The sequence below is a fragment of the Penaeus vannamei genome, chromosome 6, assembly GCF_042767895.1.
Source record: "Penaeus vannamei isolate JL-2024 chromosome 6, ASM4276789v1, whole genome shotgun sequence".
In the NCBI taxonomy this organism is placed as follows: Eukaryota; Metazoa; Arthropoda; class Malacostraca; order Decapoda; family Penaeidae; genus Penaeus; species Penaeus vannamei.
This window is the reverse complement of record NC_091554.1, coordinates 47,299,483-47,317,607: the sequence shown is the minus strand read 5'-3', so window position 1 is coordinate 47,317,607 and position 18,125 is coordinate 47,299,483. Positions and strand designations below refer to the sequence as shown.

Here is an 18,125-nt window from a genome sequence, read left to right as displayed (position 1 = left end):
AAATGAAGGGAGGAGGGAGAAAAAGAGGGAATAGGGGTGAGGGAAGAAAGGTTGGGGGAGGGAAGGAGAAAGAGAGAGAAGGGGGGGTAGGGAGGATGAGAGGGAGGGAGATAAAAGAGGAATAGGGGTGAGGGAAGAGGAAGAGACAGAAAGACATAGAACGGGAAGCAGAGAAGAGTGTGTGTGTGTGCGCGTGCGTGCGTGCGTGTGTGCGTGTGTGTGTGTGTGTGTGTGTGTGTGTGTGTGTGTGTGTGTGTGTGTGTGTGTGTGAGAGAGAGAGAGAAAGAAAGAAAGAGAAAGGGAGGGAGGAAGATTATTATCCACAACTCAGCGTCTTCAAGGAAATCAAGTTAGGTAATAAAATGAAACAAGGACGAAACATGAACAAAAATGTATATTCCAAAAGAAATAAAAGACTACAACAATAGTCCGCCAAGAAAAATTATAAGTACCAGATCAAAAGGACATTAACGAACATAATGCACAAAGTTTAACCTCTGGTAACTGTATTAACCCCCCCACCCCCCACCCTACCCCCGAAAAAAAAGTTTTGTCTCATCTTGTCTAAAAATCAATTAATTAAGAGGACAGGACAGGAGGGATAATTTTAAGATGAAAGTATGTTTACTTAAAACTTTTTTAGTGGAAAAAGTAACTTCAATAGAATGTTGTGTGTGTGTGTGTGTGTGTGTGTGTGTGTGTGTGTGTGTGTGTGTGTGTGTGTGTGTGTGTTTGTGTGTGTGTGTGTGTGTGTGTGTGTGTGTGTGTGTGTGTGTGTGTGTGTGTGTGTGTGTGTGTGTGTGTGTGTGCTTGAATGTGTGTGTTTGGGCATGTGTGTGTGTGAAAAAATTCGATTGCAAACTGAAATTGGAAATTAATGATTATTACTGCCTTTATAGTTAAAGAATGACTGAAAACAAGTAATAAAACACAAGACTATAAAATAAACGATTCCCAACAGATCTAACTCACGGGTTTTATTACTGTGAGAGCTAGAGGCAGTCTTCAGTCGTCGTTAATAAGAGTAATGCCGTCTGTCCTACACTTACAGTAATAGCTATTTTTATAGGATATGTCATCCGTGTGTAATAGTCTAATAAGTGTCAACAGTATCGCTTTGATACAGGTAAAAGAAACAGCATATACAGTATTCGATACTTCAATAGATCCTTCGTGTGTATAATGAGGAAATACCTGTATTGTATTCATTAATAGAACCCATTCAGTAGCATTAATTTCTAAATTACTAAGCTACATTAAACGTTTGGTGTACCATTGTGAAAGGATAACATTGTGTATATTAATAATGCCGATATAACAAAATTCCCAATACCATATCCACAGTCCTTCGTCTATATTTTATCATAATTGATCATTTGAATTCGTCTACACATCAATTTAATTCATCTATATTTCAATTCAATTCGTCTATATTCCAATTTAATTAATCTATATTTCAGTTCAATTCATCTGTATTTCAATTTGATTCATCTACATTTCAATTTAATTCAATTCATTTATATTTCAATGTAATTCATCTATATTTTATTGTAATTCGTCTATATTTCAATTTAATTCATCTATATTTCAACTCAACTCATCTATATTTTATTCTAATCCATCTATATTTCAATTCAATTCATCTATATTTCAATTTCATTCATCTTTATTTCCATTTCAATCTAATTTATCTATATTTCAATTCAGATCATCTATACTTTCCTGTTATTCGTCTGTTCCTAGGCAGACGGTGGTAAGATAATCGTTATTCCTTATGCACACACTCGACCGTCTCGAAGATCGACTAACACGAGAAGCGGTGGTCAGGATCCGTCTATTGTTCAGGGCGATTCTAATCCCTTATCTAGGGCTTTAGAACACGTCCTTTGCGAATGAAGAGAAGGGGATTGTGTGTTACATCGCCTGTTTAAAAAGAGAGTTGATGCTATTTTATTTATATTATAAAGAGCAACGTAGCTTGAGGTTGGAATAGATGTTTATGAATCGGATTACATGAAGGTGTATTAAGTTGTATTGTTGAAATTGGCATTATCAAAGAGACCGGTTTGTGTGAGATGGAGTAGATAGTTTGTATTACTTGGAAACTCGCATAGAGAGAAATAGAGAGACCGTTTTGTGTAAGATGGAGGGGGTGAAAGTATGTATATATATATATATATATATATATATATATATATATATATATATATATATATATATATATATATATATATATATATATATATAGTAAGATCACTTGAACTCTTGCATCAACCAAATAGACCGTTTTGATTTGTTTGTGTTAGATGGAGGGGAATAAACGTCGAGGGAAGTGTGTTTGTGGTTTGTCGGTCAATCTGGGTTTTATTCTCGACATGTTATTGAGGTGCACGGCGGGCGGGTTAATTTTTTTTTTTTCTCTCTCTCTTTTTCTATTTCTTTTTTTTTTTTTTATCTTTTTTTTTGTTTTTTTTGCCTCGCTCTGACTTCCCTGCACAACACGGGCTTTGAAGGTCCTTGACTTCTATGAGAGAGAGAGAATGAGGAAGGGAGGGAAGGAGGAAAGGAGAGAGAGAAAATGAGGAAGGGAGGGAAGGAGAGAGAGAATGAGGAAAGGAGGGAGAGAGAGAGAGAGAATGAGGAAAGGAGGGAGAGGGGGAGGGAAAAAGGGGGAAGGTAAGGGAGAGGGAGAGGGGAAAGGGAAGGAAAGAGGGAGAGTTTGAGGTAGGGAGGGAGTGAGAGGGAGAAAGAAGGAGAAAAGGAGAGAGGCCGAGTTGGATGTGCAAACATTCAGACACAGACAGAGTGCAACTACTGCGCACATGTATGCACACATGTGTGTAAATACACCATGAGTATATATATGTCCAGAGAGAAAAAAAAGGCATTGGTGAATCGAATAAAGGAAAATGCCCCGCCCTAATGAGGAAAAGTCATGCACCGTCATGCGTTTCAGCTTTTATTTCAGTCCCAATGTCATGAAAACAAAAAGGAAAAAAGAAAAAAAAGTAAAAAAAAAAAAAAAAAAAAAGAGGAGGAAGGGAGGTGGGAAATACAGAAAGAGAGGCACAGAGAGAGAGAGAGATAAAGAGAGGAAAAAGACAATGGGGGAGAAGTGCGAGAGACGAAGAAAGGGAGAGAGACAGAGAAAGAGAAAGGTGAAATCAACACAGAAAGAGAGACTGCGAGAGAGGAGAAAGACAATTGGAGAGGAGAGCTAGAGACGAAGAGAGGGAGAAAGAGAAAGAAAAAGATGAAATCAATACCATAGAGTTCAATTTCAGCAAGTTTTAATGAGAGACACAGGCTATTAATATGTAAATATGATTTTTCTCCCCAAAGAAAAAAATAATAAATTTTTGATTCAAAAAGATAATAAACAAAGAAATAGATAAAGATATAAAATAACCATCGACGCAATGTGAAGTAACAATGCCATTTTTTTTTTTTTTTTTTTTTTACAAAAATACTGTCTCTGGTTCGCTAATTAGCAAGAGAAATAAGAATATTAAGCCTTACTTTTTATCTATTTTTTAGTATATTTGTCCGTTCATTATCCGTTGTTTATGTATTATCTATTTATTTATCTATTTAATCTATTATCTTTACCAAATGTGTTACCCGTCTGTTTACCTTCACGCATGTATTTCTAAGTAGGTATAAATACTAACATAGATGTATGCTATACATATATAACATCACTTGAACATATTTTAATTAAGGTCTCACTATTCCACTTACCGATAAACAGTTTACTACCAAATCAATAGATCAATATATATAAACTTTGCTGTACCTTTCCACACATCAATAAATTGTTTTCTCTCTTTTTATGACATTTGACTGAACACACTGTTTCACATGCAACTAAATCATTAATGTTAATTTATAGCATTAGACTGAACACCACACTTTTCCACACAAACAATTCATTTTCTCCCAGTTAATTGCATTTTACTGAATATCACATTATTCCATATACAAATAAATTACTAACCAACAAATGCATATTTGACTTGATGCATCATTTCACCCTTTTTTTATTCACCTCATATAGATAATACATCACACCAACAAGCAATCCACTACCATGTCAACGAATACCATACAGTTCCACTTGTTTTATTCATCCCACATACTTAAGATATCATATCATCACACCGATGGCTAATTCACTATTACTATAATGATAATAACAATAATAATGATTCACAATAACTAATTCATTATTTCACTATGCACAATTTACTATGATTTGAACTGAACTGAATACCTTACTATTTCAGAGAAAGAGAGAGAGAGACAGAGACAGAGACAGAGACAGAGACAGAGACAGAGACAGAGACAGAGACAGAGACAGAGACAGAGACAGAGACAGAGACAGAGAGGGGAAGAGGGAGAGAGAGATTGAGAGAGAGAGGGGGGGAGAGAGGAAGAGAGAGAGATTGAGAGAAAGAGAGAAAATAAGAAATAAAGAAAGAGAACGAAAAAAAGAGAAAGGAACGACAACAAAAACAGGAAAAAAAACTTACCACCACATCAACACACACCACCAAACCACCCAACCATCCAACCCTGTTATATTAACCCTGCTCTCTTTTCCCCAAACAGAGAGAGTGTATCAGCATCCACATAGGCCAAGCAGGTGTGCAGATGGGCAATGCCTGCTGGGAACTCTACTGCCTGGAGCACGGCATTCAACCTGATGGAGTTATGCCCTCTGACAAGACCATAGGCGGCGGTGACGACTCCTTCAACACTTTCTTCAGCGAGACATCTTCAGGAAAACATGTTCCAAGGGCGGTCTTTGTGGATTTGGAACCTTCTGTTGTGGGTGAGTGGTAGAGAGAAATAGATTGATAAATGGGTGATTATAGAGGAATATAGTAAAGGAATGATAAAAAGAGGAAGATAAATAGAGGATTGGATAATTACAGATAAGTATATTAAAGGAATGATTGAATGATATAGAAGAAAATGAATAGAGGTTTAGGTAATTTTACAGGAATATTGTAGGGGAATTAATGGGTAAGAGAAAGGAGACTTAACAGAGTAAGAAAATCAGTAAAAAGTCGAGGAATGGATATAAATTTATTCATCCCCCCTCTTCCAGACGAGGTAATACCCCCTCCCCCCACCCCCTTCACCCCACCCCTCCTCTACCTCCTTCACCCCCCACCCCCACCCCTACCTCCTTCAAAACCCCCACTTCTAATTCATCCTACCACCCACTCATCTTCATTCAGCCAAACCTTTCTCATTCATCCTTCCACCCAAACACCTTCATTCATTCATCCCTTCCCTCCCACAGACGAGGTACGTACGGGAACGTATCGTCAGCTGTTTCACCCCGAACAGCTGATCACAGGCAAGGAGGACGCGGCAAATAACTACGCTCGGGGACACTACACTATAGGGAAGGAACTGGTCGATTTGGTGCCCGACAAGATACGAAAGATTGCTGACATGTGCACGGGACTACAGGTATGTGAGGGAGCTTTCAATGTTGTTTTTGAGGTTTTATTCTTGTATATTTATTTGTTCTAATCGTTAGTCGTTATGTTTCGTTGTGTGAGTTCATTCGGTTTTTTAGTTTCATTGCGTGTTATGGTTTCATTGTGTATTAAAGCGGTTCATTAGGTAGTATAGTTTCATTGCTTATTGTAGAGGTTCATTGCGTATTTAAGGGTTTCACTACGTATTTTAGGTTCAATTTCATGTTATTGAGCTTCAGTGTGTATCACTGTTTCAATGAGTATTGAAATTCTCTCTATACCATTGAGTTTCAGTGCCTATCATGCGGTTTCACTGTGTATCATGGAGTTTCAGTGCGTATTATGGAGATTCACTCCCTGATATAATTTCACTGCTTATTTTAGTTTCACTGGAGCTTCACTCCGTACTATAGCTTCACTGTTTATTGTAGTTTCACTGCGTATTATAAAGTTTCACTGCGTATTGAAGTTTCAGTACATAACAAAGTTTCACTGTATATCATGGAGTTTCACTGCGTAATGTAGAGTTTCACTGCATGTTATAGAACCTCACTGCATGTTGTAGAACTTCACTGCATATCATGGAGTTTCACCGCTTATTATAAAGCTTCATTGTATATTATAGAGCTTGTCCACGTACGACACAGTTATTATCATCATTATTATCATTATATCATCATAGTCATTACTCTGTGATATATATTCACTAGGAAGGTCATATCACCTGCTACCCCTTGTGACCGTCCGTGCGGAGGATATAAAAATGACCTTTCTGGGTTAACGAGCTCGTAAGAAAAGAAGAAACAGAGAAAAGGACAAAAAATAAGAAAAAAGAAAGAAAAAAAGGTGTTTTGTTTATGGTTTCATAACACGTGGGGGGGGGGGCACAGAACATTTTCTATGGTAACTTAGTTGTTACGGAAAACGAATAATGAAACTATGGCTTTTGTTAGATTTGAATTATTTCGTGTTTTTCTTGAAGTTGATAGAAGAGCGTAAGGGTTTTGTTATATATATATATATATATATATATATATATATATATATATATATATATATATATATATATATATATATATATATATTTGGTAATTAGTATTTTGTAAATTAACATTGTGTGAAGTTAGAATCGTATTGCATATGACGCTGGCAAAGACAAGAGAGAGAGAGAGAGAGAGAGAGAGAGAGAGAGCGTAAGAGAGAGAGAAAGAAAGAGAGAGATGTTATGTTTGGAAATGTAATGAAAAAGAAGGAAAAAAGTACTTTGTGAAGTCACTATCAATATGAAAAAAATAGTCAGTTTTTAAAAAATATATATAGAATATAGGTAAATAAGATCATAAAATTATAATCATAATAAAAGACGAATTGTACTGACTATATACAAACCCATTTGGTGTGATAGTAAATTAATTATATTAGCTACCAAGTCAAACAAAACAAATGCAAGAAAAGGAAAGTAAAAAAAAAAAAATAATAATAATGAATTGTTTTTTTCTACCATAGTATCAACACGGTAGAGTATTTTTCCATTTCTCAATGATAAACTGATATCTGTCGCTGAAAGTTAATAGCGTCCATTATTAATATCAAACTAATTTGCTACATAATATATGATGCACTAATTTCCCATAACATTTCATTGTAAACATTAATGCATACCCAATTTAGGGTAGACCTACATATCAAGAAATGACGCTAATAATAAAATTACTATTAAAGAAATAAAACCATAAAACCATGTATGATAACGGATCATTTATTAACACCATCTTCCATAAATAATTCAAAATAGAAGCAACACATCCAGAAAAGAAAGAAAAAAACAAGAAAAAAACAAAGATTTTACTATTTTTTTAAGAATAATCGCACAGACTTTCTTAAAGGTTAACCTACCATAAAAATAAAAATAAAAAATAAAAAAACATTAATAACAACAAACCCTTATACGAAATACCACCTTCTCTAAACTATTCACAAAGAAACGAAAGAAAAGAAACAGATTATACCATTTCTTTTAGGAGAATATCAGATAGAATGGTCTAGAAGGTTGACGCAATGCAGTCTCGTTAAAGACGAAACGCGGGAAATTCTGCGACGCCAAAGAGGCAACATTTGTTTCCCTGAATAAGGTTGCTATGTAGGACTTTTTTTTTTTTTTTTTTTTTTTTACTGCTTAACAGGAGTAGCTGGTAATTGGGTATTTGGCTTAATGTTTAAATTCTTGTTTTATTATTATTGTTATTATTATTGTTTGGTTTTCTTCTTTCTTACTTTCTTCTTTTGATCATCATCATCTTGTGAGAACGTCTTAGTCAATGAATTCATCTTCACAGTGCCATGTGTGTGTGTGTGTGTGTGTGTGTGTGTGTGTGTGTGTGTGTGTGTGTGTGTGTGTGTGTGTGTGTGTGTGCGTGTGTGTGTGTGTGTGTGTGTGTGTGTGTGTGTGTGCGTATGTGTGTGTATAGTGTATCGTCATTATCGTTATTATTATCATCATCATCATCATCATCATTATTATTATCATCATTATTATTATTTTTTTTTTTTCACTTGTTATTATCAATACTACTATTTTTTCTTTATCATTATATTCACAATTCCGTCATTATTATCATTACTGTAGCTATGAAGTGTCATTGTAGTTGTATCTATCTATCTATCTATATCTCTATCTATCTATATATATATATATAGATATATATATGTATATATATATATATTATCATTAATATAGCTTTATTTGATCGTAGATATAAAGATATTTGATAAAAAGATAAATTCTTTTTATTGTCATACTTATCATTATTTCAGTTGAGATGAAGTTACAATAAACAATAAGATATAACACGTCTATATCAAATATTAAAGTAAATAATTTAGTTATTTGACATTCGTAAACCTGGCACCAAAAAATTGAATAGATAAATATTCACCTTAAATCAGATTGACAAGATATATTTGTTTATTTCTCAATTATTTTTCATTATAACTCTTCCTTTCTTTATTATCTCTCTTACATTTGTTTTTCTTTATAACTCTTCCTTTCTTTATTATCTCTCTTACCTCATCCTTTTCTTTTCCCTCCCTCTTTACCCCCTCATTCTTTCTCTCTTCCTTTTTATCTCTCATTCTCAACGACGCTGTAAAGAAACAATGATTGAAGAAGAGTAAAATGAACTGCCCCTGAAAATGGCTTTTATTTGAAATCTTTGTCTTTTTTATTGATTTTACTTGAATTGCTGATACGTTTATGGGTCTCTTTCTTTCTTTCTCTCTCTCTCTCTTTCTTTTTTTCTCTCTCGTCCCCCCCCCCCCCCTCTCTCTCTCTCTCTCTCTCTCCGTCTCTCCTCTCCCACCTTCCCCTCTCCTTCTTTTCTCTTGCTCCTTCTCTCCTCGTTCCTGTCCCCCTTTTCCCCAGCTAATCTGTACATCCTCTATCGTCTTTCCTTCGCCAGGGCTTCCTGATCTTCCACAATCTCGCCCCTTTTCTCGTTCTCTCTCTGTCTCCCTGTTTCCTCCCCTACCTTTTCTTTTCCTTCTTTACACCCCTCTTCCCCCCTCCCTTCTTCTCTCATCTTCCCTCTCCTCTCTATCCCCCAACGAATCAGTAAATTCCCTCATGTTCTCATCCCTTCCTCGCTTTCTCTCCCACCTTCTCCTTTCCTTCTTTTCTTTCCCCTTCTTTTCCTCATCTCCCCAGTTAATCAATAAATTCCTCAACGCCTCTCCTTCCCCGGGCTTCTTGTATCTCCCACAATCTCCCTCCCCCTCTTCTTCGCCCCTCTCTCGCTCTCCCTCTCTCCTCATCCGCCTTCCCCTTTCCTTCTTTTCTCTTATCTTCCCTTTCCTCTCCTTCCCCCAATTAGTCAGTAAATTCCTTCATGTTCTACTTCGCCAGGGCTTCTAGATCTTCCAGAATCTCACCACTTTCGTTGTTCTCTCTCTATGTCTCCTTTCCTTTTTTCTCTTGCCCCTTCTTCTCTCATCTTCCCTTTCCTCCTTTCCCCAATTAATCAGTAAATTCCTTCATGTTCTCCTTCGTCAGGGCTTCTTGATCTCGCCCCTTTCCTCTTTCTCTCTCTGTCTCCCTCTTTCCTCCCCTACCTTTTCCTTTCCTTCTTTACGTCCCCCTTGCCCCTTCTTCTCTCATCTTTCCTCTCCTCTTTCCCCCCTAATTAATCAGTAAATTCCTTCCTGTTCTCCTTCGCCAGGGCTTCCTGATCTTCCTCGCTCTCTCTATGTCTCCTTTCCTTTTTTCTCTTGCCCCTTCTTCTCTCATCTTCCCTCTCCTCCTTTTCCCTCAATCAGTAAATTCCTTCCTGTTCTCCTTCGCCAGGGCTTCCTGATCTTCCTCGCTCTCTCTGTCTCCTTTCCTCCTTTTCTCTTGCTCCTTCATCTCTCATCTTCTGTCTCCTCTCCTTCGCCAGGGCTTCCTGATCTTCCTCGTTCTCTCTCTATGTCTCCTTTCCTTTTTTCTCTTTCTCCTTCTTCTCTCATCTTCTGTCTCCTCTCCTTCGCCAGGGCTTCCTGATCTTCCTCGCTCTCTCTCTGTGTCTCCTTTCCTCTTTTTCTCTTGCTCCTTCTTCTCTCATCTTCCGTCTCCTCTCCTTCGCCAGGGCTTCCTGATCTTCCTCGCTCTCTCTGTCTCCTTTCCTTTTTTCTCTTGCTCCTTCTTCTCTCATCTTCCGTCTCCTCTCTGTCTCCTTTCCTCCTTTCCTCTTGCTCCTTCTTCTCTCATCTTCCGTCTCCTCTCCTTCGCCAGGGCTTCCTGATCTTCCTCGTTCTCTCTCTCTGTCTCCTTTCCTTTTTTCTCTTGCTCCTTCTTCTCTCATCTTCCGTCTCCTCTCCTTCGCCAGGGCTTCCTGATCTTCCTCGTTCTCTCTCTCTGTCTCCTTTCCTCCTTTTCTCTTGCTCCTTCTTCTCTCATCTTCCGTCTCCTCTCCTTCGCCAGGGCTTCCTGATCTTCCTCGCTCTCTCTGTGTCTCCTTTCCTTTTTTCTCTTGCTCCTTCTTCTCTCATCTTCCGTCTCCTCTCTGTCTCCTTTCCTTTTTTCTCTTGCTCCTTCTTCTCTCATCTTCCGTCTCCTCTCCTTCGCCAGGGCTTCCTGATCTTCCTCGTTCTCTCTCTCTGTCTCCTTTCCTTTTTTCTCTTGCTCCTTCTTCTCTCATCTTCCGTCTCCTCTCTGTCTCCTTTCCTTTTTTCTCTTGCTCCTTCTTCTCTCATCTTCCGTCTCCTCTCCTTCGCCAGGGCTTCCTGATCTTCCTCGCTCTCTCTCTGTCTCCTTTCCTTTTTTCTCTTGCTCCTTCTTCTCTCATCTTCCGTCTGCTCTCCTTCGCCAGGGCTTCCTGATCTTCCTCGTTCTCTCTCTCTGTCTCCTTTCCTTTTTTCTCTTGCTCCTTCTTCTCTCATCTTCCGTCTCCTCTCCTTCGCCAGGGCTTCCTGATCTTCCTCGCTCTCTCTCTGTCTCCTTTCCTTTTTTCTCTTGCTCCTTTTTCTCTCATCTTCCGTCTCCTCTCCTTCGCCAGGGCTTCCTGATCTTCCTCGCTCTCTCTGTCTCCTTTCCTTTTTTCTCTTGCTCCTTCTTCTCTCATCTTCCCTCTCCTCTCCTTCGCCAGGGCTTCCTGATCTTCCTCGCTCTCTCTCTGTCTCCTTTCCTTTTTTCTCTTGCTCCTTCTTCTCTCATCTTCCGTCTCCTCTCCTTCGCCAGGGCTTCCTGATCTTCCTCGTTCTCTCTCTATGTCTCCTTTCCTCCTTTCCTCTTGCTCCTTCTTCTCTCATATTCCGTCTCCTCTCTGTCTCCTTTCCTCCTTTTCTCTTGCTCCTTCTTCTCTCATCTTCCGTCTCCTCTCCTTCGCCAGGGCTTCCTGATCTTCCTCGCTCTCTCTCTGTCTCCTTTCCTTTTTTCTCTTGCTCCTTCTCTCATCTTCCGTCTCCTCTCCTTCGCCAGGGCTTCCTGATCTTCCCCGTTCTCTCTCTATGTCTCCTTTCCTTTTTTCTCTTGCTCCTTCTTCTCTCATCTTCCGTCTCCTCTCCTTCGTCAGAGCTTCCTGATCTTCCTCGCTCTCTCTCTCTGTCTCCTTTCCTTTTTTCTCTTGCTCCTTCTTCTCTCATCTTCCGTCTCCTCTCCTTCGCCAGGGCTTCCTGATCTTCCTCGTTCTCTCTCTCTGTCTCCTTTCCTTTTTTCTCTTGCTCCTTCTTCTCTCATCTTCCGTCTCCTCTCCTTCGCCAGGGCTTCCTGATCTTCCTCGTTCTCTCTCTCTGTCTCCTTTCCTCCTTTTCTCTTGCTCCTTCTTCTCTCATCTTCCGTCTCCTCTCTGTCTCCTTCCTCCTTTCCTCTTGCTCCTTCTTCTCTCATCTTCCGTCTCCTCTCCTTCGCCAGGGCTTCCTGATCTTCCACTCCTTCGGCGGCGGCACAGGGTCTGGGTTCACGTCCCTTCTGATGGAAAGACTCTCGGTTGACTACGGGAAGAAGAGCAAGCTTGAGTTCTCCATTTATCCGGCTCCGCAGGTAATTATTATGGTTATTGTAATTATTTATTTATGTATGTGTAAAGAACGTTATTTTAGGTATCTTAAGCTTTTTGTATATATTGTAGTTTTGTCTTAACTTGGTTGCGAGTGAAATGGATTATTTCCTCCATGGAATCACAGTTCGTGATTATTTTATTTATTTCTATTTTTTGTTTGATATATTTGCCTTTTTTCCTATTGTTTTTACAAGTCAGTGTTACTTCCGATATGGAATATTCACTTCCCGGAATCACAGCGTCAAAAATATATCAAAAGATACTAAATAATCAATAAAAGTGAATCTTTTTACCGAATCACGTTTCGGACGGAATATTTACGTCGCTTACACCACTAAACCCTCTCTCGTTCTCTCTCTCTCTCTCCCTCCCTCTCTCTCTCTCTCCCTCTCCCCCTTCCTCCCTCCCTCCCTCTCCCCCTCCTCCCTCCCTCTCCCTCTCCCTCCCTCCCTCCCTCCCTCCCTCTCCCTCCGTCTCTCCCTCCTTCCCTCCCTCCCTCTCCCACTCCCTCCCACTCTCCCTCCTTCCCTCCCTCCCTCTCTCTCTCCCTCCTTCTCCCTCCCTCCCTCCCTCCCTCCCTCTCCCGCAGGTGGCCACAGCGGTCGTGGAACCTTACAACTCCATCCTGACGACCCACACGACCCTCGAGCACTCCGACTGCGCCTTCATGGTCGACAACGAAGCCATCTACGACATCTGCAGGAGGAACCTGGACATCGAGCGGCCCTCGTACACGAATCTCAACCGCCTCATCGGACAGATTGTGTCTTCTATCACTGCCTCGCTCAGGTTTGGGCCGGGCGGGGTGGGGGTGTATACATACAGACAGATGTACACGAACACGCACATGTAGACGCACATATAGACAGAGGAACACGCACAGGCACATGCACAAGCACAAGTACACGCACAAGCACAGACACAGGCACATGCACAAGCACAAGCACACGCACAAGCACAGACACAGGCACACGCACAAGTACAAACACAGGCACATGCACACGCACAAGTACACGCACACGCACACACAATTGTGCTTATGTATCATTTACATTCATATTCCATCATTAAAGTAATTATAGTAAGACCATCCCTTGAACATAATGAATTGTGAAATAACCCGGAAAGTGACACCTAATAGATATGATTTTAACGTCTTACACATACTGATTCCAGAACTTACCAATTGTTGTATCAAATTCCTTTCGGGTCTCATGGCAACTGACAAACATACAGTATTACCCAAACCGTAGTTTAGTAGACTAAGATTTACTTATAAACGTTTGTATTTGATCGTTCAGTTGTAAGTAAATATACTCTACAGATAAGTATGTCTGTTGTACCAACTATATTTTTTTGGCATATGTTTTATTATAATATTAGCTGTAAAAGCACAAGCCCAAAGTTTTTGAATGCTTTTAATTACTATTTTAATACACATGTCCAGTAGCACTTGATTGTTAAATCACGCACAAATTACAGATACAAGTTAATTACTTGACTGACGCGTGAAAAAATAAAAACTCGGCTATAACTATTATTGCGGTGGATAATATTGTAATTTTCTAATTTCTAATACCTAATAATATAATTTTCTAATTTCTAATACCTAATAATGTAATTTTCTAAATTCTAATATCCAACAATGTAATTTTCTAATTTCTAATATCCAACAATGTAATTTTCTAAATTCTAATACCTAATAATGTCATTTTCTAATCATCTAATTTATTCCACCCAGGTTCGACGGGGCCCTCAATGTTGACCTGACAGAATTCCAGACGAACCTCGTACCATATCCACGTATACATTTCCCGCTGGTGACTTATGCCCCTGTCATATCAGCGGAGAAAGTCTATCACGAGCAGCTCTCTGTGGCTGAGATCACCAACGCCTGTTTCGAGCCTGCTAATCAGGTGTGTTGGATTGGGTGGTTTTAGGTTTAATGGTGGTTTTTTTTTTTTTTTTTTTTTTTTTTTTTTTTTTTTTTTGATAGGTTGATGGGTGGTGGTGAGTAGTTTTGATGTGTGTGTGTGAGACAGAGAGAGTGTGTGTGAGTGTGAGTGTGTGTGTGTGAGAGAGAGAGAGAGGGAGAGAGAGAGAGTGTGTAAGTGTGAGTTTAAGTGTTAGTGTGTGTGTGTGTGTGTGTGTGTGTGTGTGTGTGTGTGTGTGTGTGTCTGTGTGTGTGTGTGTGTGTCTGTGAGAGAGAGAGAAAGAGTGAGTTTTTGTGTGAGTGTGAGTGTGTGTGTGTGTGTGTGTGTGTGTGTGTGTGTGAGTGTGTGTGTGTGTGTTTGTGTGTGTGAGAGAATGAGTTTTTGTGTGAGTGTGAGTGTGTGTGTGTGTGTAGCAATAATAATAATAATAATAAAAGCAAAAGGATTAATTTCAACGTCTAAAACTGATTTGACATAACTTTTTCATGTCCAGATCGCAAAATACGACAATAACAGTAAGGCAATAGCAATGGCAGTTTTCACATTGGTTAAATCCGTCTAAACAATGTTTTTTCACTTATTAGTGAAGTATTGACAAGAAAAGTTCAGTAATAACAATAGCAATTATCTACTTGTTCTAATACGAATTAATATTACTTTTTTCTACGTCTAGGTCAGGGATAGCAATGACAATCATCATGTTTTAATCCAATTAGTATGACTTTTTCCCGTCCAGATGGTGAAGTGTAACCCTCGCTATATCTGATTTGACATGACCTTTTCCACTTCCAGATGGTGAAGTGTGACCCCCGCCATATCTGATTTAACATGACTTCTTTCCGTCCAGATTGTGAAGTGTGACTCTCGCCATATCTGATTCAACATGACCTTTTTCCACTTCCAGATGGTGAAGTGTGACCCCCGCCACGGCAAGTACATGGCCTGTTGCTTGCTGTTCCGTGGTGACGTTGTACCCAAAGATGTCAACGCTGCCATAGCTTCTATCAAGACAAAACGCGTGATACAATTTGTGGATTGGTGTCCCACTGGGTTTAAGGTGAGGCTGGGTTTTTGGGGGTTTGGTTTAACCTGCGTTTTATGCTGTGCTGTTCATTTTACTTATAAAAAAAACAAAAAAAAACATGTATTTCGTTCTATTTTATTTTATTTCATTTGTTCGTGTTTTTTGCGTATGTATTAGTGTCCCATTGGGTTTAAGGCGAGGCTGGGGGTTTTGGGGTTTGGTTTAACCTGCGTTTTATGTCGTGCTGTTCATTTTACTTGTCAAAAAAACAAACAAAAAAAAAAACGTTTACATGTATTTCGTTCATTTTATTTTATTTCATTTGTTCATGGATTTTGCGTATGTATTCGTGTCCCACTGGGTTTAAGGTGAGGCTGGGTTTTGGGGGTTTGGTTTAACCTGCGTTTTATGTCGTGCTGTTCATTTTACTTTGCAAAAAAAAAAAAAAAAAAAAAAAAAAGTGTACTTGTATTTCGTTCATTTCATTTTATTTCATTTATTCACGTTCATTGCGTATGTATTCGTGTCCCATTGGGTTTAAGGCGAGGCTGGGTTTTGGGGTGTGTGGTTTAACCTGTGTTTTAAGTTGTGCTGTTCATTTTACTTGTCAAAAAAAAAAACAAAAAAAAAACACACGTATACATGTATTTCGTTAATTTCATTTTATTTTATTTGTTCATGGTTTAAGGCGAGGCTGGGGTTTTGGGGTTTGGTTTAACCTGCGTTTTATGTCGTGCTGTTCATTTTACTTGTCAAAAAAAAAAAAAAAAAAAAAAAAACGTTTACATGTATTTCGTTAATTTCATTTTATTTCAATTGTTCATGGTTTAAGGTGAGGCTAGGTTTTGGGGTTTTGGTTTAACCTGCGTTTTATGTTGTGCTGTTCATTTTACTTATCAAAAAAAAAACAAAAAACGTATATATGTATTTCGTTAATTTCATTTTATTTCATTTATTCACGTTTCTTGCGTATGTATTCGTGTCCTACTGGGTTTAAGGTGAGGCTGGGTTTTGGGGGTTTGGTTTAACCTGCGTTTGACGATAATAAATGAATAAAAAAGATTGTATGCGTGTATCTCGCTTTATTTGAGTTTATTTCATTTTCTCATGTTTCTTCTTGCATATGCATTCGTATCCCACTGGGTTCATATTTACTTATTTTGGAAAAGAATGTATATATATATTTCGTTTTATTTGTTGATTTTATTTTATTTCATTTACACCTGTTTTTGTTGTCGTTGTTGTTGTTGTTTTTTGCATATGCATTCGTGGCCTACTGGGTTCTACTAGGTAAAGTTATGTAATTTCCTTAAAATCTGCAGTCTGGTATTGAAATAGTGTATAGAAATGATAATGAAAATAGATAAAAATCATCTGCAGTCTGGTATTGAAATAGTATATAGAAATGATAATGAAAATAGATAAAAATCATAATAATGGAATGAAAAAAATGAAATGGAAGCATCTCCTCCCCAGGTGGGCATTAACTACCAGCCGCCGACCATCGTGCCCGGCGGAGACCTAGCCAAGGTCACCCGAGCCGTGTGCATGCTTTCGAACACCACCGCCATCGCCGAGGCCTGGGCGCGACTCGACCACAAGTTCGATCTCATGTACGCCAAGAGGGCCTTCGTGCACTGGTAAGTCTGGGGGGGGGGGGATTTAAGGGGAAATGGGGTGTTTTAGGGGGCGGTTGGAGGGGGGGAGGGGGAATTTGAGGGGAAATGGGGTGTTTTGGGGGGGAATCTCATGTACGCCAAGAGGGCCTTCGTGCACTGGTAAGTCTGGGGGGGGGGAGGGGGATTTGAGGGGAAATGGGGTGGTTTGGTGGGGAATTTGAGGGGAAGTGGGGTGTTTTGGGGGGAATCTCATGTACGCCAAGAGGGCCTTCGTGCACTGGTAAGTCTGGGGGGGGGGTGTTTTGGGGGGGAATTTGAGGGGAAATGGGGTGTTTGGGGAGGCGGTTGGAGGTACGGATGTGCTGTGGGAAGATGAGGAGATAGACACGTGTGTATGGGTACTGTATGCACACATACGCCCGCATTTTAAGGATGTATGTACGTATGCGTGTGTGGATGTACGCACGCGCACATGCGCACGCACACGCACATGCACATGCACACGTACATGTACATGCACATGCACAAGCACATGCACATGCACATGCACATGCACATGTACATGCACACGTACACGCACACACACACACGTACACACACACACTCACACACACACACACACACACACACACACACACACACACACACACACACACACACACACACACACACACACACACACACACAACACACACACAAAACACACACATACACACACATCTAGAAGAAATGAATTTATTTCTCTCTTTGCTCTATTGAATATTCAAGACATTAATGGAAGAAAAAATACTTGTATATTTAGTGTAGATTTTAGATGATAACACAGCCAATGCAAATGTAAAAAGAGAATGACATTAAAACAGTCATAATATATAAATATAATATATTTAAGCGCACGTCATAAGCCACATAGTTATCAAATAACCGTAAGTGAGTATTTAACCATTTCCCATCATATTGAAAAGTTAAGTTTAGAAACTAAGAACATAAATACCCATGTACGTTACTTGTGTCTCTTAAGATACATCTTTTTTTATGTAGTTTTAAGAATGTTATAAACCAAATAATGATGATAATGGAAAAATTGTCTACGTCTTTTTTAATAGATCATAACATTAAAACATCAATGAAAAGTGAATGTGTCTTCTAAAAAGTTACTTTAGTACATTTTCTCATAACAAAACGTATAATCATAAAGTTAAAGCATATAGTCTTATGTTCATATATAGAGCTATGAGTACATAAAACCAGTTAGACTAATATGCAAAACTAGTCACATTAATATATAAAACCATATTAACATAGAAAACACAATAATCTCAAAGCTGCTAAAATGATTGACAGTTATCATTATTATTATTATTATTATTATTATTATCATTATTATTATCATTATTATTATTATAATTATTAATATTATTATGATTATTATTATTATTATATCCATGTATTACTACAGACTATGAAACAAAAGAACAATATATATCTTTTTGCAGATACTTATTATTATTATCATCATTATT

General features: G+C 38.7%; 1 protein-coding gene across 1 annotated transcript in view; it reads left to right on the top strand.

Annotated features, from left to right (window-relative positions):
* LOC113807080 (tubulin alpha-1 chain) overlaps window positions 1-18,125 on the top strand; it is a 30,007-nt gene that overhangs the window by 11,362 nt on the left and 520 nt on the right. Inside the window, exons 2-8 of the mRNA XM_070123167.1 lie at window positions 4,612-4,834; window positions 5,312-5,484; window positions 11,878-12,006; window positions 12,615-12,814; window positions 13,767-13,941; window positions 14,864-15,016; window positions 16,460-16,623. Coding sequence (XP_069979268.1) covers window positions 4,612-4,834; window positions 5,312-5,484; window positions 11,878-12,006; window positions 12,615-12,814; window positions 13,767-13,941; window positions 14,864-15,016; window positions 16,460-16,623 — 1,217 coding nt within the window. The remainder of the gene's footprint in view (window positions 1-4,611; window positions 4,835-5,311; window positions 5,485-11,877; window positions 12,007-12,614; window positions 12,815-13,766; window positions 13,942-14,863; window positions 15,017-16,459; window positions 16,624-18,125) is intronic.